At 38.6% G+C, this 26,715-nt stretch overlaps 1 protein-coding gene across 8 annotated transcripts; it reads left to right on the plus strand.

The window, feature by feature from the left end:
- On the plus strand, positions 1-26,421 carry PSEN1 (presenilin 1). 8 transcript variants are annotated; one of them, XM_055793900.1, is made up of 12 exons: positions 1-142; positions 2,889-3,032; positions 4,886-4,924; positions 7,792-8,048; positions 9,370-9,511; positions 13,221-13,288; positions 14,695-14,915; positions 17,221-17,319; positions 18,607-18,693; positions 19,610-19,783; positions 21,845-21,963; positions 22,257-26,421. In XM_055793900.1, the coding sequence occupies exons 2-12, from the start codon at positions 2,949-2,951 to the stop codon at positions 22,410-22,412; spliced, it is 1,446 nt and encodes a 481-aa protein (XP_055649875.1). In that variant the 5' UTR covers positions 1-142; positions 2,889-2,948; the 3' UTR covers positions 22,413-26,421. The 8 variants fall into 8 exon arrangements, with proteins under 8 accessions (XP_055649875.1, XP_055649877.1, XP_055649876.1 ...); XM_055793901.1 differs by having other exon boundaries at positions 133-203; XM_013304323.3 differs by lacking the exon at positions 1-142 and adding an exon at positions 581-721.
- The last annotated feature ends 294 nt before the right edge of the window (positions 26,422-26,715 follow it).

Below are 26,715 nucleotides of genomic sequence, written 5' to 3' on the forward strand. Positions count from 1 at the left end.
GCGCTCGGCGGGCTCGGCCCGGCGCGGCGCCCCCCGGAAGTGAGGTGGCGACGGGGGGCGGGGCGCGGGCCGGAAGCGAGCGGGGCGGGGCTGCGGGGCGGCCAGGAGCCGGTGGTGGAGCCCGCGGAGGGGCGCCCTGCAGGTCCGTCTGGCGGCGGGGGGAGCCGGGGCGGTCACGGGCGCGCCGCCGCCGGGCGCGAGGGGTGGGTGCCCGTCGCCCCGGCCCGGGCAGCGTGTGCGGCGGGCGCGCTGCGGCAGCCGGAGCGGCGGCCGGGGGCGCGCCGCAGGCCGGGCGCCGGCGTTAGGGGCCGCGGGGAGGTGGCTGGGCCGGCGGCTTGGGGGCGGCCGGGGCCGCTGTTCGCGCGAGCCCTGTGCCACACGCCCGCGGGCTGGGGCGGCGTCCCTGGCCGCTCTCCTGGCCGAAGCGGGGCCGCGGCCGGTGAGGCTGCACCGGGCCCGGGGGGCTGGTGACACCGAGGGGGGCCTGCCCCACGCGCGGGGGGCCTGCCCCACGCGCGGGGGGCCTGCCCGTCCTCGCCGCTCGCCACGGCCGGGGGGGCGCGCGGCCCGGGCGGCGGCGGGGCTGAGGGCGAGCCGAGGGCTCGGGCGCTGCCCGGTGAGGCGGTGGCGGCTGCTCGTCGCTGGCTGAGGAGGCGAAGCGCGGGCTGAGCGGGCGGTGTCTGCTGGGTGGCGGCGGGGCGCTCTGTGAAGTAGAGAGAATGTAAGAGTTTACTTGAGTGTTACTTCCACCTGCTAGGCTAAATGCAAACGCCTGAAAACTACAGTTGTAGCTACTGTTCTTACTAAGGAAAGTCAAAGGAAGTAAGGGAGAGCTTTTATAGAAAGGCTATTTTAACGTTAGCTTCGTTAGAAAAATGTTTTGGCGAGTTCCTTTTCAGGTAAAAGAAGCAAACGTTTAATTTGTGTCTGTTTAACGCACAGTTCGTTCCTATATTTTGTTCATTTGCCGTTATATTTCAAACTCGGCAGTGTTCATCTATTGAATAACAGAAAATGAACTTGTCTGGGAGGGTGCCCTGAATTTATTTTCTGAGCTCTTGAGCTTTCAAAAGGAATTGTTCTAACAAACCGTATGTTTTGAGGCCTGTTAGACACTGTCATTCAGGCTTCAGTGCAGCTCTTCTGTCAGTTACTCCTCCCTGTCTTCGGTTTCTCTCTGCTCTCCAGTAGCTGCTTGTTGTTTGATGACTTTGTGGTGGTTTTCTTTATCAGTCTTTAAATACGATTTTACGGGTTAGTGTTTTGTTTAGGGTTCCTCCCCCAGTCATTTAATTAAAATTTTGATATGTTCCTACACGAAAAATCTCATCTCAGATGAGAAAAAAGGTGAGTATGCTCCACATTTGGATAAAAATACTCAACTTTTTCCTCTGTCATGACCCTGTCTGTAATTGAGAATTTTTACCAGTAGTGGTCTTAAAATAACATTGTTTATATTCTGTAGCCCAACTAAAGAATTAGAGCAAAAACTTTAAAAGTAAAAGCAGCATAATGACCATTTTGTCCTTTAATCTTACATTTTGTTATATTTTAAGTTAGATGTGCTTTATTTTTAATTACAAATGTGGAAGAGAGCCATTGTAGTGCATACTATGTTGTCTTTTTTTTTCCCCAAAATTTTGCATGCTTCCACTGGACTTGCTGAATTGACGTTGCTTGTGAATGGCTTTTTAGTGTAAGCTATATCCCTGATTAAGTTAGTAAGCATTATGTACTAGTCTTGTAAGATATGCATTTATTTATGAGTAGAGAAACAGCTTCTGCATCTTAGTATTTACGAAAGTGGGCTTAATTCCTTCTTTAAGTAAGATGCAGTCTTGCAGCACTTGAGGCTTGCTGCTGCCAAAAGTGAGAGGCCATGGTTTGTGATGTCGTCCTTTGTGGGAGCTTTTTGAGATCCCTCCATACATTGGTTGAGTATATGAAAACAGCAGGAAAATACTCGTATTTTTTTTTCCTGGATTTGTTTTCTTCCATTTTAGTGGGTAAAATCTGCAAAGAGGACTGATGAGTGCTGGAGTTGGCACAAAGTAGGAGCAGGAACCACTTGGGATGGAAGTCGGGGCTGGCACTCCACCCTTCTTGGTGCAGTGGTTTATTCACTTCCTTATGGTTTGTGTAACCAAGCCAGTAATTTATTGAAGCCTATTCGTTGTTTCTTAAAATTATTATTTTTTTAAAACTTTATGTATTTACATCACCCTTCTTCCTCTTTCCTATGTATTGCTTTATCCTCCTCTGTTACGGAGCACGTGGTTTAATCGTGTTTGCATAGGAAAATGTTAGCATGTGACTTTCTTGTGGAAGAATGTATAAAGCTGTTACAAGCATACAGCACGTTTATTCACATTTAGCTGATATATAAACTAGTTCTTGAGGCTCAGCTGAAATACTGTTTTGTGTAGCTCTAGGTCCCCTTTAGGGCGTTACAGTATTAAAGATATATCCAGATGCTAAATGATCAAGTGTCACTCAGTCATCCTTGCTTGAAGATTCCCCGTGAGCTTATCAGCAATTCAGAACCAAGCAACTTGAAGCAAGTGTACTCTGCTGAGATAAAAACAAATTGCGCTCTAAGCAAGCATGTAGTGCTTCTCATTGCACAAGAAGGAATGGAGAATTGTTTTGATTTAATTGTTTCTGGCTTCTGTAGCTGATGAACTAATTTGATAATGCCTTGATGCTCTTATTTTTATGCTGGGAAATCCCTATTATGATCTCTTAGTCACAGATACAGTTCAGCAGTACATTATAGATAGAAAATGGTTGGTTTTGGTCTGTGTGAACTTAAAAAATTGGGGTAGGGAGGGGATGGAGAACCTGGTCATGTAAGAACAAAGGCTTTTTACACATCTTTTTCCTTTCAGCATCTCAAGAAGAAAGATCCATTTTGTGTAGAAATAAGTGATTTCCGGAGGACAGCCTCAATGACAGAACTGTCTGCGCATTTACCCCAGTTTCAGCATGGGCAGCTGACAGAAAACTTCCCTGATAACCACCTCAGCAACACTGTACGTAACAAACAATTTTACAGCATGGTAGCAGTTAAATCAGGAGGAATAATGAATGTAGATGAAAATACAGTTCAGAACTCTATTCAGAAATTTGTTTGTGAGGGTTAATTTTTCTCTATCTGGACTATTGTGGTGATATGCAGAGCAGAAAGAAATATTCTGTAAAATATCTGATGTTCTAAACTCATTTTTATATAGAAATAAGATTTCCCCTAGTTTAAAGTGGTGTTGGAGTGACAAAGCCCTTCAGAAAAATAAGAAAATGGGGTGGGACCCTCCAATGTCAAACATTGGCCTTTAGAGGATTTGGTGACTTCTCTTGATCTAGCCTGGCAGTGGTCTGCTTGATCCACAGGTTTCTTGGTCACAGTGTTAATTTTAGCCTAGGTAGAGCCAGAAGCCTCAGTTTTGTTGTTGCTACTGCTGGTGGGCTGTATCTATGCAGGAGGGGCAGCACTGTGTTGTCTTACTTGTGAATAATTGTCAAGGTGCTGTCAGGTTGGGTGGGGGTTTTTTTTGGGGTGGGGTGGGGCAGAATTCAAACCGTAGAAGTTTTATATGATGGCTTTGAAAGACCTAAGTGCATACTTGTGGCTAAAACTGTACTAATTGTACTGCACATATTTTGGTAAAACCAAGTTTAGATTATCTACTTGGGTGTGGTGCTCAGGCTCCTGGATTTGTCATGCTCAGTTCTTTGTTCCTGCTCTGCTATAGCTCTTGAATATCAGGTTTCCTTGTAACATGGAAATGCTCCTGTGAGGCTGGGCCACTTGTAGCCATGTTTATGGCAGCGATTCAAGAGAATATTTTATTCACTGCTCTGTTTTATACAATCCAGCGGTTTTAAGTAGAATTTTGAAAAATCCTTGTCTTTATCTCAGATCAGCATCCTGCTATATCAGTAAAAATATAAAACGTTTGAAAATTTATTTTTAAATTAAGAAGGTCAATCTGACTTAAGACCCTACTGATTATAGAAACTGGTAATAAAAATAGAAAAGTGGAAACTTTTGTACTGCATCCTTTGTGCATTTACTTCAGAGGGAATTAAAAGGGTTTCTTTTAATCTTGGACAGGTAAGAGATTAACTTTTGTTGAACGCTTTTGCCAGGTTAAAAAGGCAGAGCTCAGCAGTAAGCTGTGTGCTCACCATCCTTACAGATAACTTGCTGATGCTCCTGCCCAGCGATGGTATGAATGGATGGTTCTATTTTCTTCTCACTAACAGACTATATTGATGAGTAACTACTACTTTTGCTTTTTCTTTCCATGTGTAAGTGTAACTCTACGTGTAGTTTCAATACTTAGTTGTAATGGTTTTTCTCCCCTACACACATCCACACAAAAATCCTTTCCTGCTTAAGTATATTTTGCTTCTGTGGCCAACAGCCTGTGAAATCACAAAGCATTATAATTTGTCATCTCTTCTTCCAGTCACACGCCAAGAGCTCAGCTCAGTCTTCAATATCTGTCACTGTATAATGACCTTTAAACATAAAGGGTGTATGTGAGAGCTAATAAAGTCTGTGCCCACTGTCAGGCAAGGCAGTTTATTCCTGATATATTAATACGGGTTTAATAAATAAAAACTTCTTATCAAATATGCTGGGTTTTCATTTCTTGGTTCAGGGGCATTGCTCTGGGTTTGCTATTAACTGTTTTCCTGATAGGAAAAAAACCAACCCCTATCATTTGTTTTGATATTGTTTATTCATCTGAGAGTGGGTGCGTAACTTACATTTGCTTACGGTGTTACAACAGGTGTTACTGACTTTTTAGCTTCAGAATTTTCACTTTTAACTATGTCTGAGGAAAGTGAAGAGTCTGTTCCTTTGCTTCCACTTCAGCAAGAGTCCATGGCCTCTGCTCTGTTTAATACTCATCAGGTAGGATATGAGTGCACTTTGTTCTTTTAAGCAGTGGGGCACATGTGTGTCACATTGAGCTAACTTTAGTAGCCTGAAAGGACGATTTTTTTCTGGTTATAACAACAAATGAGAGAATAACTCATTCTGATCTGGTTTTAATGTGCTGTGTTTTAGTATGTAAAGGCATTTTGTGGTTGTGTCTGTGTTCCTAACTGATGAAGGGAATAAAATGGCACAGTTGTCTAATTCCTTCAGTTTTTTCTTTGTTTGATTTTCCAGTTTTTTGTAGGGGTGTGCTAGTTAGTCAGGCTTTCCTTTGGCTGTTTTTGTGTTTGCTTTGCAAAGCTGTAGCTTTTTGGTTTACTTTTTATATTTCTGTGCCTAAGATAGGGTAAGTGGTCTCTCATGCAGGTTTGCTGTTACAAGAGAGAAAGAGCAGTTATTCCCCAATATGTGCAAATATTCTGTGAATATGTATTCTACAATTGTGCAGAAACCTAAATACTAGGTCTGCTTTACTTGTGAAGCGTTCCAAGGCTCTGATCATCTCCAATGTAGTGTTACTTATGATCATCTTAGGCAGTTTATTTAGAAAGGTAAGCATATTGTTGTCCTGTTGTAGACTGAGAGAAATGGAGTCAAAGTGAAAAATGTTACATTTGAGCCATAATCTGTACAGAAAGAGGTTCAGTTGCAGCCAGCATTTCAGAATGATTCAATGTGATCTCTATTTGCATTCTCCCATATTCATGTTTCTGTCTTTCAATAATTATATGTGAGCACTTTATGCAAAATGCCAAATGATTTATAATGAATCTTCTATTTTTTAAGAAATAATATTGAATTTAAATTTTTTTTCAGGACATACTTTAAGTTGTCAGGACATACTAAATTCAAATTAAGGTTAAAACCTTAATTCTAAATATCTGGTTGCCTGCTAGTTTTAGTTGTTTGATTAAGACAATTTTAGATTATTTTTTCTCCCCTTATATTCAGATTTCTTTTTGAAAAATAAATCAAATTTTCTCAGAGTGCAGTTCCTGATATCCTGCTTGAGCTTGCTCCTAAGGATACCACAAAAAAGGAGTAAATAGGCAAAGCATTAAGTGTATGTTGTTACTTTGTAATATTTTGTAAAAGCAAGTTTTTCATGAGTTGGGGAAGTTGTAAAGCTTCAACCAAGGTTTTAGCAGTGTCAGTGTTTGCAGTTCGAAGTCCAGGATCTTGTACTCCTTAATCACTCAAGTGCTTTTGAAAACCCCGCTATGAGTTCCTGAGTGTATACTTAACATCTTTTCTGAGGGTGGGGCTGGGAAAATTCTGTGTAAAGGATCTCCAAAATTACTGTTGATTTATCAAAAAACTGCAGTGCGTTAATGAGATACAGGTCAGCAGTTATGTTTGGAAATGCTGTTAAGAACAGGTAATGAGACTTCAGCACTGCGTGTTTAAGGAAAAAAATTACATGCACAAGAGTACTTAGGCAGAATTTCATTAGGTTATTTTCAATGTCCTATCTTATGTCTAGAGTAATTTTACTAAAACTGAGTAATATTTTAAACATATTGCAAAAGGCATTTTCCTTCAGTTTATTGTACATTTTAATCTAAAAATGCTTTAGCACACTTACTCAAACAGAACTGTTTGTAAATGAGATAAACCTGAAGAAATGGGATAAATCTTCTAAGGAATCAAAAAATCTTTGTGTTACTTCTCTGTTAAACATCTTGAGTGGAGGGAATGGGAACAGAACAGCATTGACTTTGGACACAGTAATACAGTAAAAAAAGTAGTCTGTATAAACTGTTGCATTTTAGGCCTTGTTTAGAGTGACTTGTAGACATAAAATGGTTTTGTTTCTCTGTAGTCCAGAACAAGTAAAACGTAGCTCACTCTCCTGTTGTTTTCTCTGTGTGTGCACACAACATAGAAAAGGCTGAATGCCCCATGCTGACGGGGCTTCTTGGAGAGAGGGCAAAAGGAGTAGTGACACCAGGAGTAGTGCAGGCCTGACCAGTTACTTGTAAGTGCTGTTCCCAGGTTTTGCTTTTGCTTTTGTTTGTGGTTGGTTAATCTTAATTCCCATTGAAAGTTTACTTCTGTCCTTGTGTTTAAATTAAACCTTTGATGTTTTGCGTAGCAGTATCAGGAAGGCTAGGAGGCTTTTCATATTTGTTGACAAGAGTGGTGGAATTTCTTCCATGTCAGTGAAAAGATGTGGCAGGGGTATCCTTGGGAAAGGAGGAAAAGAATCTGCACACTTAGCTCATCAAGCTAAAACTTTGGGATCAAATCTCAGTATAAAGACTGAGAATTACCTGAGTTTTATCACTATTTCTGTGTTCTTCTCACTAAAAAAGTGGGAACACAATACCTCACAAAACTCCATTTTAATATACAATAATTATGTACTGTGGTGGGAGTAACATAATAAAGAAAATAGAATTTTTCTTGGAATTTTCGTGGAGTTAGGATCATAAATGTCTGTTTGGCATTATTTCTAGGAACAGCTATAACTCATTGTCTAGCTATGAGTAATCTACTGTCATGCAGCCTTGTATTGGACCAAGGGAAAAAGCCGTCTGTCTTTATTCAGCTTTTAAAATTCTGTTTAAAGGAAAGGCAGCATAGGCAGTTAGATATAACCAGCCTACTTTCAGTTGCTGCTGTTTTTAATATAAATGCTTCTAACATAACCCTGCATTCCCAATCTTCTGATAACTACATGATGCAATTAATTACTACTGTTTAAGTCCTTGCTGTGGCAAGTGTTCTTGACAGTAAATACTACCTTACACATTTACCCCTCAAGATCATCTTTAGCTAAGTGTACAAGGATATGATTGTGGATAATTGCTGAGGAAACTATTTTTTATGTATTACAGAATGACAACAGCGAAAGACGTCGCCATGATAATAGTGAGCGCAGAAGAAATGACAATCCCGAGTCTGAGACCAACGGGCAGCCACAAAACAACGTTCAGCAAGTGGTGGAACAAGATGAAGAAGAAGATGAAGAGCTGACACTGAAATATGGAGCAAAACATGTGATTATGTTGTTTGTACCTGTCACACTTTGCATGGTGGTCGTTGTTGCAACCATCAAGTCTGTCAGCTTTTATACACGCAAGGATGGACAGCTGTATGTATTAATTTTTTCCCCTATCTTTTCAATGGCCTTACTTAGATAATTTTCTTTAATTTCCATTTCTTCAGGAGTCTAATTCTAGCAGTGAACTCCCTCTTGCCTCCCCTCCACCAGCTCAAAGGTGGTTTTGTTTTATTCCTCCCAGAAACCAGAATCTGTATTTGTGGTACTGTTGGCATTTGTTGTCTGTCTGGTGACCAGTTGGGATAATATCTCAGTGGTTACTACTTGATTCAAATCCTAGTCCTCATTTTAATTCTTAGTCTTGCCCTGTGGTATTTATAAAATAAACTCAATCCTGAGCCACAGCCATTTCAGTTGTAATCTACTAGAATACAAAGATTTTGGAAAAGGGAAAAAACCTACTCATTTAAATGAAGTAACATACATGCCAAGTTCTGGTTTGCCTATGCTGTTTGGTAAAGGAATAAAAATGCAGGAAGAAGATAGCTCTATGAGGTTCACTTCTGTTGCAGTTTCAAACTTTCCTGGCAGATTTCCTGCATAGACTTCCCCCCCACCCCCACCCCCCCTAAAATATTAATGTTTCTGAAAAACAGCTATCTCAGTGAAAGCTGGTTTGAGAGAAAGGAGGCAAAGGAAGAACACTGGGCCTGTCAGGACCTGCAGCAGATCAGTCTAAATGTTCCACTGTGAAAACGTTTAGACAAAATTATTCACAATGTGTTTGGCTTTGAAATGTTTGTATGATATAAGCGTGTCATAAAATGTTTCAATAAAACACAAAGTTCTTTTTCACTGTCAAAGTTGTTGATCAAACAATTATTTTTCTCGAGATTTTATTTATGGTGTTTTCTTCCCCCTTCCTCCCTCTTCTCCTTAATGAATGGGTTTTTTCCTCAAGTTTTTGGTTTTGTTTTTTTTTTGAAAGGTTGTTTCTTTAAGAAAAAGAGAGTTGAGCCCATACATTGTTTTGTTGAAAACACCGCGGAACCTTTCGCTGTGATTCCACTAGATGGTGTGCTTATAAAGGTCTAGTGGTGGTAATAGTCTCATGATCAATAGCATGTGAGTAATTGTATCAGACAGTTCTGGTTTTTGTTTGTTTTACAAAGTAGAAAATAGCAGTGATCTGAGAATGTAGGAAAGGCAAGTCTTCTAAAGAATTTTTTTAACTAATTAAAGTTTACCTAATACAATACTATGCTGCCTTTCAAATTTTGCCTAAGTAGAAAATAGCTGTTGCTTTTACAGCTCTGAATTGAAAGATTACTGCAATTTCATTTGATGTTGGCCTCATATCGGCAACACCTGTGCATTCAGTGGCATTTCAGTTGATTCTTTGTTGTTGTAGCATCTACACTCCTTTCACAGAAGAGACAGAGACAGTAGGACAGAGAGCCCTGAATTCAATTCTCAACGCAGCTATCATGATCAGCGTTATCATTGTCATGACCATACTCCTGGTTGTGCTTTACAAATACAGGTGCTACAAGGTGAGTATAAATATAATTGACTTGAGTGATTGTGCTAGTTTTATTTATTAGTACAGATTCTCAAGAATGGAACAAAATGAAGGGTTATGAAGGATGATTGAGAAAAAAATAACAGAATTGGTGATTCAGTTCACTGTTCCAGTATTGTGGCTTCCCTTCCTTTGACACAGTGGGGAGGCAAAGGCCTAGTGCTAACACTGCTGGCTGTTTTGTCAATTAGAATTAGGGTGGCATTGCTTCCTGTTGCTGTGAAGTGTCCATGTACTGAAATCTTCCTGTGGTCAAGAACTACAAAGGACAGACCTGGTCCTACAATTTGAAATCTGTTCAGGACTTCAGGGACTTTTCAAGGGCTCCCCTGTCCCCACCCTCCCTCCAGTATAGAAGTCTCCCAACAGCGTGATGTGTGTATGGCTATACACGCCAGGCAATATCCTTACAAAGAACACAAAGACTCTAAGGTTCTTCTCTAAAAGACTTCAATTGTATAATGATTTAATCTAGACAAGTCCAGGTTTAGCATAAATAATTGCAATGTCACGTGCCTGGGAGGAATTTTTCATTGAAATTCCTGGTTGTCTTTTGGTCTTAATGAACCATTAGGCTCGGCCTAATAGAAGTTCCCAGTGTGCAGCTGGAACCTTGAATCTGTTTCATAGTTGTAAAACAGGCAGTGGTATCCATGCACTGGTCCAAAGCTTTGCTCCGCTTTATTTTGTTTTCAAGAGGGAAAAATGGTTTTGGACTTATGGCTGTGGGTGAAACCCCTTTACAAATTATCTGTGGAGCAACTGAGGAAATGATTTTTGCCTGAATCTGCATACAGCTTGGAATAGTGTTTTTTAAAGTATGGACCTTCTCTTTTATCTCAGTGTGGTGTTAAATCTGAACTGACAAACTTCTGAAATTGGCAATTCTGTTCATTATAATGAAGTCAAATAACTGGTGTACTTCAGCTACGTTCCTTGGCAGCCAATTGGTTTTCTTCAGATGCTGAAGGCATTGACTAGTTTTTACTAAGCTTTTCACATTTCTGGCTTCCTTCTTGACCTTACAAAGCACGGCATGTTCTTTAGTACAAAAATAATTGTACTAAAAAATGAGAATGATTAGACAACAGAAATTCACTGTAATGATATTTTTGTCCTAATTAAAATAAATAACTTAGAATCGCTAAGAGTATTTCTATGCTCTTATACCAGAATGCTGTACAATGTAGTTACCTGTTCATTGATTTCTATTTTACATGCAGTTCTATGTGTAGAATGTAGTGTAGATTACTGGGAATGGAACTTACAATTAAAGAATGTTAGGCCTCCAGCTAGTAGTGGTAATTTTCATATCTTCACAAGACTTGTCTGAAAACTCCTTTGAAGAAAGGAAATACTGTTTCAACTTTACTGCTGTTAGTTTCCTTTGTTTCTCCTGTATGTGATGAGTTAAGCATGGTCCTTCTTTTACCTCTTCAATCTAACCAGAAACAGTATCTTCAAAGGTGATTATATCTGACTAGCTTTTCTTTTTAATGTATTTTATTATTCTCTACTTTCTTCATTGTTTTAGTCTGCCTAACCAAATCTGGCTGCTGTAGCTCATTTTAATTATCTGAATTCTGCAGTCATTAGTTTTTATTCAAGTTGTAGCAGGCAAAGCCAACTCTGTACCAGCAGTCGATTAGTGTTGAAGCTGTTGTCAAATGAAGAATGAAAATTCTTTAATTAGAAGGCAACAAATCTGTCATGGTATCCTGCTAGGAAAACACTGGCCAAAACTTATGTGCTTTGGAAAATATGAAAGAGGGGCAAGTGATGTGGAAAATTATATAGCAAATGAGATACATACTGAGAATTGAAAAAATATTAATAATCTGTGTGTCAAATGCCAACTTAGGTCAACTCTTGAAACTACCTCCCTTAGGACTGTCGACAGTAGTTATGCAAAGTGTGTGTAAACATTTACTGAACTGTGACCTTGGTGTTTGAAATTGTTAGCATTTTACTCTTCACTAGAATGAAACATTAGAATTCACATTACTTTCTGAAGTGGTAAGAAAGTTTAAGAGGTTATACGACAAATACAACTACAGATAGAAGTCATGTTATTAAAAGAAATGACACAGCTTGCTTTGCCATTTTCTTAAAATGGTTTCAACTAGTTTTACAGAGAAGTAAAATTACTCTTGCTAAGTCACTTCTTAGATATATAGGTAGCTTTAAAAGTTGTTTGAAATTTAGATTCTGTTTCGGGTACCTGTCAGTTTTCAGCTTTAGTATGTTTTTTTCCCCCCACTTGCTATGAGTAGTGACAGTTTGACCAACTGGGATACTTTGGTAGTTTTCCTGCAGCATCTTCACAGGCACCATGCTTATTGCATGTGGGAAATTCTTAAGTCTTTTTGAGAATACACTAGCAAATATGGAAAGCCGATCTGTTAGATTAACAAGTTAAATGACAAGTTTTATTAGGTTTTTAGGTCAAATTTGAACTTGTTTTGAAAGACAGACATTATGAAGGAGGAGAATAAATGTTTCAAAAAATTGGTGAGAGTTTTAAAACTGCTGATGAAAAATTTAGTGTTAGACTAAATATACTAAATTACTGACTGTAATAGCTAGATTCTCAATTTGCTGGCAAATCCTGGTTGCCTCATGTAAATGTGATTCCTTTAGTCTGTGCATATGGGCTTTACTTGTATATTAAATTTCAAAATAATTTTAAAACTGTAATGTCAGATGCATTCCGCTACACATCTTTCAGAAGAAGAGAAATGGATAACACAATTTCTAAAAGGTTTCTGAACATGTTGATCTGGTGTACGTATATAGCTAATTTAACCAGTTAATTTTCCACTCAACTTGTCTACTCGAAGCAGGATTTTTTTTATGCAGCTTGAATGTCTAGATTATTGCTTCTGACTGGTTATCTACTTGCAATATTCGGTCTGGTTTTCTATATAAGATTCTCTGCTGGGAATTTGACAAATATGTATTTCATTCTTAGAGACTACCAAAGTTACAGGCGTCTTCGATCTTAATTTTTAATTTTGCACAGTAATATACAAGAGTGGTACGCACTTTTGTCAGTATAAAGTCTGAGCACCTGTCATTTCCAAGTTTAAGTCTATGCGTGTCCCACTGAGTATAACCCTGAACTGTTGCTTGTTAAATTGTTGGGCATGTATATCTGCTCTGGTATCAAAATTAGGGATTATGTCTATAGATGGTTGATAGACAATATAGAAGTTTTATATAGTCATTCATCAATGACACGCTAATTCTGAGTTTTAGCAGATAAGCACTGAAGGTATTTCTGTATTCCATCATTCTATAACTATTCTGAAAATGATTTGGAATTGGAGCAGGCTTTTTAATTGCGTAGAAATGAATCATGTTTTCTGTCTGTGTTAATGCTGGATGCTTGTGGCTGTGTTGTAGTGCCACTGTTACCAGAATGGCCTAAAAATAGACAAACAGTAGCTTTCATTGTATAGAACCTTTACTGAAAGACCACAAATCACTTAAAATTCATAAGTGTAAATTGAAATACAGTAACGTGTGTAGACTAGTTATGAATTTAGCAACAACCAAAGAGATATCTGAATATAATTTTCTTGCTTTAATCAAAAAGGAAAATAACCTTAAAGGCATTAAGTGGATACTAACTTTAAAGTAACAAAAAAAATAATCTGTATTGATATCTTCTTTTCTAGGTGATCCACGGCTGGCTTATAATTTCTTCTCTTTTGCTGCTTTTCTTTTTCTCATTCATCTACCTGGGGTAAGTGAACCAAAGCATTAATATGCTGCTTTTCATGTATCACTTTGTGTATGTATTTATTTTAGAGCTAGCCTTTGAATCTTAAGAGGAATAATAGTGAGTAAGCTATTGCAACAAAGCTTTTTAGTTTTTTATAGGCTTGTAGAGTACACATAAAATATATTTATGGGTTTATAGTGTATCTGATATTGTACAGAAGTTAATGCATCACTAGAACAAGCTATTTTCTACAGGGTAGTTTATTCTGCTAATATATCTTATGGTAACTTTCATAGCTGTATGACTCAAGGGCAGTTGTTTATGTCATGGCTTTGGTGGTGTTCTCTATATGCAAAGATGGCTTGCATGGGAGTGGCAGAAAGGAATCAGCTGAGAAGAATCTACTTTCTCACCAAAATAAATTCAGTGGTTTTCTTTTCAGATTTGGAAACAGGCTTTTATCCATATATCAAGAAAAGGTATACATAATACTCAGTATTGTCTAAAGCAGGGGTCCTCAAACTTTTTAAGCAGGGGGCCGGCGTGCAGATGAAGTGGCAGGCAGCCATCTGCGGCTGCTTGGTTTCCCTCCCGCAACCCCCGGCGGGGGAGGGGCGGGGGGTGTTCTGTAAATACCGGGGGCCGGATTGAGGACCCTGGGGGGCTGTATCCGGCCCGCGGGCCGTAGTTTCAGGACCCCTGGTCTAAGAGCAACCTGATCAGGGTTTGTAACTGGAGTTATGCCATGAAATTACTGTACTGTATATTTTTGTACCACTTAAGGTTCTTCAAAGAAGTGTATCTATTTCATTTGGTCTCCAGGGGGAGAAAATAGTGTTCCCTCAGTCACTAATTTTGGCAAAAGTGATCTGTGGTGCCTTTTTTGGTCAGTATTTTCTCTAACCTTAATAGTGACTTTTGAAATACAAGGCAACGTGTGCTGCACAACTGCAAAACAGGCTACATGCAGATGGGTTGTTGGGCTCAATTCGTTTGGGTTTAGATTGGAGTTGGCAGTCTTCCATGAGCATGTGTAGATAGAGGGAACGAAGGCTTTCCTGACACTCTGCTTTCCTTCATCTGTCCCTGCTGCGTCACAGCAGTGCTGGCTTCCTTTAGCAGAGGTCCAATGAGAAGAAGGTTTGTAACCAATTATACATTGTGTATATAATAGAAGGAAATAGAATGGTAATGAAAATTTTCAGGAAAGTGGAAAAGTTGGTGTGAATCAAACAATGGTAAAATTATCTCCTTTGTGAAGAATAGTGAAGTACTAATTGGGGATGGAATTTTACATTTGTGCCAATACATTGAATGTGAAAATAAAAAAAAATATATATATATATACTGAAGCCTTCATCTGTAACTTGTTTCCATTGTTTTAAGCAAATTCAGCCCATATTCTTTTCTTTTCTTTTTTTTTTTAGTGAGGTTTTTAAGACATACAACGTTGCCATGGACTACATTACAGTGGCACTCATGATCTGGAACTTTGGTGTTGTGGGAATGATTTGTATTCATTGGAAGGGTCCACTTCGGCTCCAGCAGGCATATCTCATTATGATAAGTGCTCTCATGGCCTTGGTGTTCATCAAGTACCTTCCGGAATGGACTGCATGGCTTATCCTGGCTGTCATTTCAGTGTATGGTAAGGTCTGCAGCAAGGCATGGTGACAGGTATTATGGTGTGAATTTCTTCTATTCCCTGACTTTTCTGTTTGTCTGACTAGACATCAAAAGAATAAAAAGTGTGTGTGTGTAGGGGTATCATCCAAAGTAGTACATAAGGTGATTACAGACTTCAGAAATAAGATCATGATTTAAACCAAGATTGGCCTCCTGCAGTTGAGGGCCTTGTGTGACTGTGACGCCTATCTTCCTTCAAGTTTTCTGGACTTCATAGATTCTTTGGGGAGGAGAACTGAAGTTATTCAAGACAGTAGGAGATAAGAGACTTTTTTGTTGTTTTGATCTCTTCTATGAACGTGGAGAGCTTCTGGCTTTTCATTTTCCCCAGGAATCCTTGGAAATTATTGTATGTTCAGAATTTAGGAGTTTGTCATTTGGGTACAGTCCTGTGTAGGTATAGATCTGGTCAACTTGCGAATTGCTCAGATTTGTGGACATCGCAACAACACCCTGATCCATGCCTAATAATATAATGGGAAGGGAGCAAAAAAGGATAAGAGGCAGTTTTCATTGCTCAAAGTCATTTTACATTTAGAAGGATATAGTTGTGAGATTTATTTCCTTAATTTCTTTTTTTTAATAAAAAGAAAATTCATTTGAATTATTGCATATTACACTTTTTCAGAATGATGACTGAGATGCCTAGATGTAGTTTTTCCATAAAGCTTTAGAGGGCACTGCACACTTTTGGCAAAAGAATCACTCTCTATCCCAAATACTGATTTAGTTCCCAGCCAAGACTAAAATCCAGTTACTCAAACATAATTAAAACGTTACAGTCAAGTGTATCCGTGAAGATGTGCTCATAACTTGAATTTTTTTCGAAGCATGTCAGTGTAATGTTTGTATACTCTGAATGTCACTGATAATGATAAAGAGTGAGAATCTGTCCAGTTGTAGAAGTTCGGGGATTAATAAGATCTGATTAGTTCTGGTAGGTCGGTGTACTACTTAGGTGTCCTTTTCCTTCAGAGGGAGGAAAAATGTCCCTCGTGTATGCTCATAGATTGTAAGGCACGTGAAGAAAACTTTCCCACCCCCTCTCCCATTTCCACCCTTGGTATGACTGGAACAAACCCAAGTATTCCAAGCATTCAGCCTTCATTCAGTGATTGCAAAACAAAGTTACTTTTCCAGTCATATTCCAGGACCATAACGTGGTTGTTTTGAGTAAAGGGGAAGTAAGCTTCAAAGCCTGTGACCCCACACTAAGAATTCTTTGAGTGGGAGCAGCAATGGTGCTAGGGCAGTTAGCTCAGGTGCAGAAGGTCTGCTCTGTGCAACATACAGCTCCTGACAAGTAAGTTGTTTCTTTTGGTGTCAGATTTTCTTTCAAATTAATTTAAAGGCATACAGTGGGTGGACAACTGCAAAATGTAGTAGCAGGGTTAATATGTAAACGTTACAGCTTTTTGTCCAAATATGCAAGACAAGGGAAAAGTAGTGGAGGTTGGTTGTGGAGTTGCAAATTTTATTAACAAACCATCAACATTCAGGTGAGAACACAAATGGAGCATCTGACGGTTCAGTTTTTCTTAATGTTGTGCTTTGATCTGTATAAGTAACTTGTACAGTCATCCTATTTTGTAAATGATTGCTTTTCAGTTAACTTTTACTTATTCATCCAGTTTCATATATTGGTCATCCGCAAGAATTGAGGGAAGCAACAAAAAGCTGCTGTTCTGTTCTTATGCTAAATATGCTTTGAGCACCTCTCAAATCTATGCAAACACAGCATTTTTCTGCAGTGCTTAATAAACCTGTTTTTCCTCTTCATGTGCACATTCACTTTTTTCTTCTTTAAGTGGGAATAGATTGGCAGTCATGCATACTTCATAGAAGTCATGTAAGCCTCACTTACCTGTTATTTTAAAATTTGTTTTAGCATTAAACTTGGGTTAAGAAAAGCTTTGATAATAGAAAGCAAGCTTGGGTATTTCCAAGATGTTAGTTGAATAGTATCTGTCATGAATTATTTGCTTTCAACTTGCAAATCAACATACACAAATACATTTGCAGTTGCATAATACCTTAGGTGAGGCACATCACGTTTTTGAAATTTGTATACATGTTACAGTAATGTGTGAAATAGGTTGCGTAACTGAGAGTATTAAAAAGTATTCCTGTAGGATACTGACTTACGGACAACAGCTCGCTCAGAAGTCTGTGTTCAGGGTAACATTTTGTCTTAACCAGTCTCTGCAAGTGTTACAGGAAAAAAAATTGTCTGCAGTGCTGTAAGATCTGTTTGCTCTTCCTTTCAGATTTGGTTGCGGTCCTGTGTCCTAAAGGTCCTCTTCGTATGCTAGTTGAAACGGCTCAAGAGAGAAATGAAACTCTCTTCCCAGCACTTATTTACTCATGTAAGTACATTTTATGAAATACTTTAAACTTACAGTCACACACTCAGCTGAAGTGTTTTTTCATTTTTCTGTGTTTTAACATAATGCTTGTCAGCTGGAATTCTTAGTCTGCTCACTTGGGCTTCAGTTTTCATTTTGCTGTTGACTCAAAAATGTGGAACATCTTCTGTCTAAGATCTTTTGAGATAAAACCCAGCATGTTTTGTTACAAAGTATGAACAGGAAAAATGGTAATATACCTTCTTTTGGCTGAAGAAGTATACCATTAGGCTGTGAATTAAGCCTGTTCAAAGGCTTGTTTCCAATAAGAAATAAAGAAAATATTTATCAACTATCAGTGCTTAAATAGCTTAAATGTGTGTTAGTGGAAGGAAAGAGAGAAATTGCCAGGAAGACTCATTTATAGAACTATTTTCTCCAGGGCTCGTCTCTTTTGATATGTTGTTTCTCCCTGTAGTTGTGAAAAATAACCTAATGAATGGAAATTGCTGTTACGACCTGTGTATCAATTAGTACATAATTCCAGTTTCTGAAGTTCCATGTTGCTAGTTGTAATCATATGGGTAATCAGTGCAATAGGTTATTTGTAAGCAGTTATGCTACTGGTGCTCAAGAAAGGCCTGTATTTGGAAGCAGGAAGTGTGCTGTAGGCTGGATGCTTTTACAGTGGAGAAAGGGGAAGGGTTTCTTCTGTCACCTGCTGTGTTTTACTGATACTGCTTATCGTTGCCTGTTTTGTGGGAGGAGAAGTTAAAGCTGAGAAACCACAAACTTGGTTTAAAATACACCATTGTAAGTGTGACAACAGTTCATTACCTCCAGATTAGAGAGGTTTTTTGTGACTGTGGAGGCAGAGAACAATTAATTTTGATGCAGATACTACCTCTGAATTGAAGTACCTCAGTACCAGCCTTAATAGACCTTTTTATGTGCAGATAACATAATGATTAGTGGAAAAAAGTAAAGAAATAATTGAATCAGATTTTCAGAGTCATCCTTGTATAGAAGCAATTTCTCTGTCAACTGCCATTGCCGTTTTTTTCAGCTTCTAGTAGGGATAAAACTTTTATTCACCAAATTCTGTAAACGTGTGTCGTAGCTGGTACTGGCTGTGTTCCAGATACTACTGTGCTTTAATGACAAGCCTGTTGGGAAAGATAGTTGTATCAAATAACTTATTTAAAAAAAAAAAAAAAGAACGGATTGATGCCAACACTATCTCAGAATTGCACACATCTAAAGGTATGATTAGCTATGCGGTTTCTGTTTGGTTTTGTTTTTGAATAGCAACAATGATATGGCTAGTGAACATGGCTGAGGAAGACCCAGAAGCCCAACGGAAAGCTTCCAAAAGCTCCGCTTATGATAAACAAGGTGAGTTTTTCTTTGACAGGCCTTTATAGCTGTTATTTTTTTAGAGGGTGTGTTTATAGATACTTGGGTTTTAGCGTTTTAAGTGTCCTGGTTCCTGTAGAAGAGCGAAAGCATGGAGGCCTTATTAGGAATGATGAGTCTGTCAAGACTTCAAAAATTGCTTGCTTACTGTGGAGTCAATGGTCTTGCATTCATTTTTCTGGGATCCAGGATGTTGGTGGTGAAATGACTGTCAATAGATAACTATTGACTGAGCTCAATTGCTTGTCAAATATCAGCATGATATAGTATAATGTTAATGATATAATTTATCATCAACATATATATATATGAACATATATATACATATGTAATGTTGGTGATTTATATCACTCATATTTGTATTAAACAGAAATGTCTCTGGCCCTCTTGGCTATGCAGCTAGTGTTTAAAAACATAGGGTTTGTTTGTTTAACTGTATTATTCAAGCAGAGCACAGTTTCAGATTTTAACATGCTTGAAAGGGTGTACGTATACGTAATGTTCGGTAAAGCTTTCTATTTTACTGGAAAATTAGACTGCCATTGTTGACTAAAGAAGCTAATGAAATACTAGATGAGAGTTTATTCCTTAAACTGTGATCTTTAAATTCTGCCACAAAACTTCCACTGTTCAAAGTCCTCCAGAATACTGCCACTTGAGTGCAACATGTAGATGCTGTGACTGCAGAGTGCACCTTGACTCCTGCTTGTTTAAATAAGTATTAAAAACCTAAGTGAGAATGTGTTGTAATAGTGTGTGCCAATGTTAGATGCTGCTAAGTATTATGGAATACCTCTTTTTTTTTCCTCGCTCTTCTATGATCTGACATGTGGGGAGATTGTCATGTTTTCGAAGGCACATTTTTGAAGGTCTTAAATGCTTTTCTTCTTTTGAGCTCCAGCAAACCAGACTCAGAATGAAGATGCTGAAGCAGATGATGGTGGCTTTAGTCAGGAATGGCAACAGCAAAGGGATAATAGAATAGGACCCATTGAATCAACGCCTGAATCGCGTGCTGCTGTTCAGGCTCTACCCAGTAACTCTCAAACAAGTGAAGACCCTGAAGAACGTGAGTATGGAGTACTGTGTCTGAAAGACTTAGTAAATCTGAAGCTAGATAGTCTGGTCATCCTAACTGCACAGATATAGTATGCCGTGAGCTAATAGCAATCTGAAGAGCTGCTCTTGCTCATGATCGATACTGACATGCCTCGTCAAAAATAGGTGGTTACTTTTTGGTCACTTTTGGTTTTGCTGCAGGAGTGAGTAACATTGGCCAAATTCCCTTCAGTTTGATATACAGACTCAAAGCTTCAATAGCACAAGCTGCTTTCAGACCATTATCCAGTCAGTTGCATTCGCTTCTGTCTTTTAGAAGGCTTTTAGGGCTTTTAGGCCCTATAAGTGCAGTCATTGTCGTTTTTTGCCTTAAGATTAAACTACTGTAATCCATTCTGTAGAAAGCAATGTTTAAAACCTAATTGGAGACTGAAATGAATGCAGAATGCCATGGGTTTGCTTGTTTTTCTCCAGCATCTTGCTGAAGTACAGTATCATTGGAGAGCGTATGACATCAATACTCAGATACCTGTTTTAACAGACTCACGATTTCCAGTTGGAGTTTAAGCTGCTATTAATTAGATTTGCAAAGCTCTAAATAAATTAAGGTCTGCCTGTCTAATAAACTGCTCTCCCCATGTGATGCTTCCATATTTAGCAGGTGCAACTGCTTCCTCTGATTCTCAGGTGTTCCTCTGTTAAAGCAGAAGTCTCTTTTTTTTTAGGAACAATTTTAGAATTTACTTTGTCCTGAAAATTCCAAATCCAGAGTTTGTTGCAAATCCATTTTCATTTCTACAGCTTAGGAAAATAACATTAAGGTGCAAAAACGTTAGGAATTGGGCTATTTTAGTTAGTTAACTGGTCAACTAAAACTCTTGTCTGGCCAGACTAAATAATTTTTTCCCTTCTGTATTCCTGAAGTGAACAGTAACGACAGATGTGCAGTGATCCAGTTGGACTTGTCAGCCAGTGTTAGCTTACTAGAAGTTTGGAGTGGCTTAGTGGAAATTTGGAGTGTGCACTTGTGCGGAAGGAGTTATCGGGCAGTTGCCTTTGCTTATTGTTCTGTCATGCTGAAAGCAAGCATCCAAGTTTTGTTTCAGCAGTTCAGGGTGGTTCAGTGCTCAAGAGCTTTTCATGAAGGCACTGTTCTAGATCATAGATTGGGAGGTCTGCTGAAAAAGGCTTTTTCCCCTCCCTCCCCTTTTTTCCCCTTCTCAGTGATCAACCAGGTATACACCTCTGTTTTGATGCTCCGAGTTCCTCTTAAAACTCTGAAGTGAGTTTGGGGCTGGACTGTAATCAGATGACAAAGTAAACAGTAGGACAAATGAAAACAGCTGGTGACCTGATGTTGGCCTCTGACAATATCTCAGACTAAAAGCTCAGAAAGTGAACTGGTGTTCTGGAAATCTCATTATTTTGTTTGCAGAAATAATGGAATTTTGTGCTCCCAGAGTTGTTGCTAAGGTAGTAATTACTATTTAAAAGAATAAGATTTACTCATGTGCTTTCCTAAACCTCACATTTTGGGCTAAGTATGTTGGGATTTTGGCTCTGTGATATGCTTTTTAGACCTACCTTAGTAAGAATTCTGTTGGAAAATTGGAAGAGCAGTGGAATATTTTGCTGGGTATAGGTTCTAACTGGTAAATAAAACATAATCTGCAAGGGACTTTACTTGTTTTCCCCTCCCCTGGCCAGTTTAATGGCATTATACTTCAGTATTCTGTTGAATATGACATGGCAACCAACAGTGGACACCTCCCAACAAATAGAATGACAAATATCTGAGTTTTATATATTGCATGCGTATGTACAGGAGACTAGGAATATAGAAAAATTCTAATTATAGGATGAATTGAGTGGTGTAATGTTCCTAAGCCATCTTGTTTCACAAGAGTTTATCACTTGATTCAGGAACAGTACTATTTATTTTTTTTTAAATAATGTTCTTATTAACAAGTCTTGTTGATACTTAACATCTGTATTATTTTCTGACAATTACTGATAGATAATGTTACTAGACTGCCTGATACTTAATGCTGCCATGTATTCACTTTTGCAGGAGGAGTAAAGCTAGGTTTAGGAGACTTCATTTTCTACAGTGTCCTTGTTGGCAAAGCCTCTGCAACAGCAAGTGGGGACTGGAATACAACTTTAGCATGTTTTGTAGCCATATTAATTGTGAGTATAATATTATAATAAGGACAGTTTCTGTTTTTCATCAGGGACAAAGTCATAACTGCTACACTTTTTTCCTTTGGAATTTGTTTTATTTGGTGGCCAGACTGAAAACTGGTGAGAGCTTTAGCTGGGGTCTTCATTGGCTGTATAGTTTTAAGCCTTTAGTTTAGGAAGGCATGAACTGTATCTTGTATTTCTGTGGGATTATTGTTTTTGTATATAATCTTTTGCTTGTCAGAGTTCCCTAATTTCTCCTTATGTTTTTTGGTTTTTTTTCTTTTTCTTCCCCTCAGGGTCTGTGCCTTACACTTCTGCTTCTTGCCATCTTCAAGAAGGCCTTACCAGCTCTTCCAATCTCCATAACGTTTGGGCTAGTTTTTTACTTTGCTACAGATAACTTGGTGCAACCTTTTATGGACCAGCTAGCATTCCATCAGTTTTATATCTAGCACACTTGATGCTGGTATGAATATTTGTAGCAAATCTGGGAGGAGGAAAGATGTTTTTCCCTCAGTTCTCAACTGAGACTGAAGTTTAATACTCAAGATTCCAAGCCTGAATGATTACAACTTCCTCTGATGATGGTTGGTTGTTTTTTTCCTGAGACAACTGCTGCACTGGGCACCGTATGAATTTTCCTGTGTGAAAGTGGCTTCTTTCCTGATGGTGCGTCTAAACCAGGTGCTATTATATCAGAGGTAATCTGATATACATATCTCTGGTAAGGACCACCTGTGAAAATTGCTAATGCTTCCACCAGCAATGTGATCTCTTACCACAGGCTGATTACTTTCACAGCACTAAGGGTGCTCGGGACTTCCTTGATGCTAACAGAGGAAGCTGACAAATCACATGGAACTTGTCCCTGTAACCGCTTGAAGAGAGAGAACCCAAGTCAGACTTCTTCAGCAGTGGTTTTTTTGACAGTGGAGTCCTGACTCTGCTCTGTGTAATGAGAAAGGACTTTGTAGCAATTCGACAAAGGGAGAAAGTACTGTCACTCTAAGAGTGTTCCACCACTTCGTAGACTCTGTGCCTGAGTGTGCTTGGTTTAGTAAATTTAAAAGCTTTTTTTTCCCCCCCACACTGGAACTAGAACCTCTTCTCCGTTTTAATACTTTGTATCCTCAAGCATGGAGTGCATCTTCTGTACACCTGCTCCAGTTTATGTAGCTACTTGGACTGAATTATTTGGCATTAGTGGATCATAAGGTTCTAATTTGGATCTTAGATTCTGAAAGGTTAATAAACTACATTAAAAAGCAATTTCAGATTTCACAAACTCTTTGTGCTCTTGCAAATCATTTTGCTAGAACACCATTTAAAACTCTGTGTTTGAGAGTAGTCACTAACAGCATGGACTGCGTTGCTGGTGTGTGTTCCTTCTATTGAAATAAATAGGCATTTGCAGCAATCCCAGATGGAATTTAGCTTGTCAGATCTAGAAGCCAAAGTGCTACTGGTAGCACTTCCGATGCATCACTGAAATTTTTCATCTTGAAAAATCTGGTTTACAGTTCTGTTGACCTGAAGTATTGGTCACTTGACCATCTAACACCTCAGGTTGGGCAGGGATATTTTATTTTTTTTTCTGTATGTGTCTGGTGTCTTTGCTGGTAAGGATACTTAAGTGAGATATTACTTAATGTTACCAAGGAGCAAAATTGGTGGTCCTCTTCACTTAAATTACCTCCCCCATGAGGAACTGAAGACTGGAGAAATGAAAGATAACTCAAAATCACTGAAGAGATGGGATTTTTAACTTCTTACAGGAGAAAGAATCAATTCAAACCTTAAAACTGCTACACTCAGTTTTCTTCTTCATTTGAAAGAACTAATTTATGAATAATTACTTGGAAATGAGACTTGTGTGAGATGAAGTTGTTTTTGCCTTAGGCTCTTACTCTGTACAAATAATATTTTTTTTGAGGGAAGCAGAGGGAGTGGATACTATTGACGGGCATTCCATTTTACTTGCATCTTGATACTGGAGTCCTTGCCAAGTAGAACAACTGTCAAAATCCTGACACAAGCTCCTTTCACCTTTTTTTCTGGGGCTTTGTTTTGGTGCCTATAGATTCAGAGGACTGAGACATCACAGATGCTCACCAACCATCAGCCCAAATAAAGGAAGAAAGGCTGTGATGTATGCATCTGTTTTAAAACCAAGAAAGGCTCACATTGATTGTCCTTAGAAACATCTATCTCTCTTCCAGTATGACTTGCTAACTGTATGTTAGCGTTTACATTTTCATAAAATATATTGTCTTATCTTCTCTAAAGTACTTTTATTCATCTCATTCATGTGCTGATTTGTGATGGATAGCATTAATAAACTAACCATACCAAAATTGCTTACACTGACTTTTCAAGTCAAACTTGCTCATGTTTTCTAGCTTAAATCACCGTTCCCTATTTTGCTGCAATGAAGCCTGACTTAAAACAGATTAGTTGGTTGGGTTTTTTTATAAGACTTTGAGTTGGTTTTATACTAATGTAACTTGTTCCTTTCATGAGCATTGTATCTAAGAAAATTTCCTTGTGTGTTTTATTGGGTATCGTAACTATTGTTTCATTATATAGAAAAGGTTTGCTAAGAGTTGGCATCACTAGCATGTGTTTGCTCATCTGACTCTCAGTTAAGAGTTGTTACTCAAATGCAGCAGTCATCTTTATTGTTGGGTTTTTTGGCTCAAATATGCACCATGGGAGCAGTAGCTCCACTAAGATTTGCTTTAGTATCTTATAGAAATGCACAAAAACCTTTCCACAAACTTGAATGGGTGTTGGATATACAACGCAAGGAAGAGCTCAGAATCTTCAAACACTAAATTGCTGGTCTTCCACTCCCCAGAGCTGCTTCTGCTATCCTGAAGTTTTAATTTCTGAGCTAGTGTGGAGTTACGGTGGTGGAGACTATGAAATGTATAATCACAGAAACTAATTTTATGTATTTGAATCTCAAAATAAATTCAGAAGGGAAATTGCTTTTCAAGCCCAGGCCAATATATATTAAATTACACTGCTTATTACCAAGTCTTACCTACACCTTCAAAAACCAGATGAGGTTTTATAATTTCCCTTCTTATGCCAAGTCATGGTAGCTTATGTTCCAAATGAGATCTTGCAACTAAAGATCGTCTCAGTACTTGGGTCCATATGGTTCAGTTGAAAATAGTTTTTGTTTGCATTTGGGTTGTTGCTACATAAGTGTGAAGGTTGCGTCACTTTTCTCTCCTTTGTCTTGAAACACTGATCTAATTTGAGATCATGAACCATTTCATCTTGGTTAGCTTGGTATAACTGAAAGACTTCTGATATGTAGTCTGTATTTTTGAGAGATTTCATTATTATTAAATTAGTATGTTAATGACAACACGTTAGACTGTAGCTCAGAAAGAACTATTGTGTAACCCTAGCACTAGATTCATCTCTTTTGGGCCCAGACAGACTCACTGGTCATTGTTGTGTGGCTGTTTCAGTATTCATACTTTGAAACTGTGTTTCGTGATAGCTTTCTCTTCCCTTTCAACTTACATCAATGATCAGTCTCCTTTTTTGGCTAAGCTTCAAATAAATAAGAAAATATAATGCCAAGTCAGAGATTTGCCTAAAAACCAGCCACTTTCATTTCTCTCTGGGTTTTTTTTTTTTCTTTTTTTTTTTTTTTTTTTTTTCCCTGTTGGGGGATTTAATCCAGAGCAAAGAGGAGAGATTCCTGGAAGCCGGTCTTATAGCAGAGGGGTATGATGCTGTCATATCAATGTATGGCTATTTGAGTGGCACTCAAATTCAGACATCATCTTTGTGAGGTGAGTCTTGAAGGTGCACATGTGATACTGCAACATGTTCAGAATTGTTCTGACTGGGTAGATGATGACTTCGAGCCAAATAATCAAGGGCTGTGCTCCACTAAAAATGGCTGATATCAACGTACAAAGCAGACCCTGACTATTTCAGGCTTAGGAGACTGGTGCTTCTTGGATATATAGATATCTTTCTTACCTATAGAACTGCAGATTTACTCTGGCCCTGTAGATGCCAACTGTTCTGCCACTAATGCAGCCAAGAATTAAATATGCAGGAGTACATTTTGGCTGGATGGTACTGTATGACAAAACTTCTCAAAATGCTTTATTAAAAAAAACCAACAACAAAACATTTGGCAACGATGCTGTTGAAATGAGTCTAATAGACTGTGGAACGTGTCTGCACTGTGATTGCGTCTCAGTGGTAACTTGCTCATTGGGAATGCTGAAACATGAACTAGAATGGAATCTTTTACATCAAAGCATTTGCTGTTTCCTTTTTTACAAACACTGGTTTGTACATAACCTGAATTGAATGTGAATGTTTTTTAAATACCTTTCCAGTTCTTGATAAGATACTTTTTTGATAATTATTGCAAACTTTCCTGTATTTGTCTAATTATTAAAATAAAAGTTGCATGGATCCTGATTTACCTTGCTTTTACTATATTATTTTAAAGCCATCACTTAAAGCTGTTGGAGGCCTAAACACTGTAGCTATTTTTGTTCAACATTTGATGAGTAAGATTCCTGTCTTAAGACACGTAAAGTAGCTGCTTTATTTCCCAGCAGCAGAGTGCCTGGCTGATTTCTGTAAAGCACTTTCCTCTAATGGCTACTTTTTGTAGCTACTTCATTTAAACAGTGGGTCAAAGCCAGTTGCAAAGGCACCTGTAAGGTATAATTAAGCTGTGAAAAAACAATAACGAGCTTATAACAAAAC

The sequence above is a fragment of the Falco peregrinus genome, chromosome 1 (genome assembly GCF_023634155.1).
Source record: "Falco peregrinus isolate bFalPer1 chromosome 1, bFalPer1.pri, whole genome shotgun sequence".
In the NCBI taxonomy this organism is placed as follows: domain Eukaryota; kingdom Metazoa; phylum Chordata; class Aves; order Falconiformes; family Falconidae; genus Falco; species Falco peregrinus.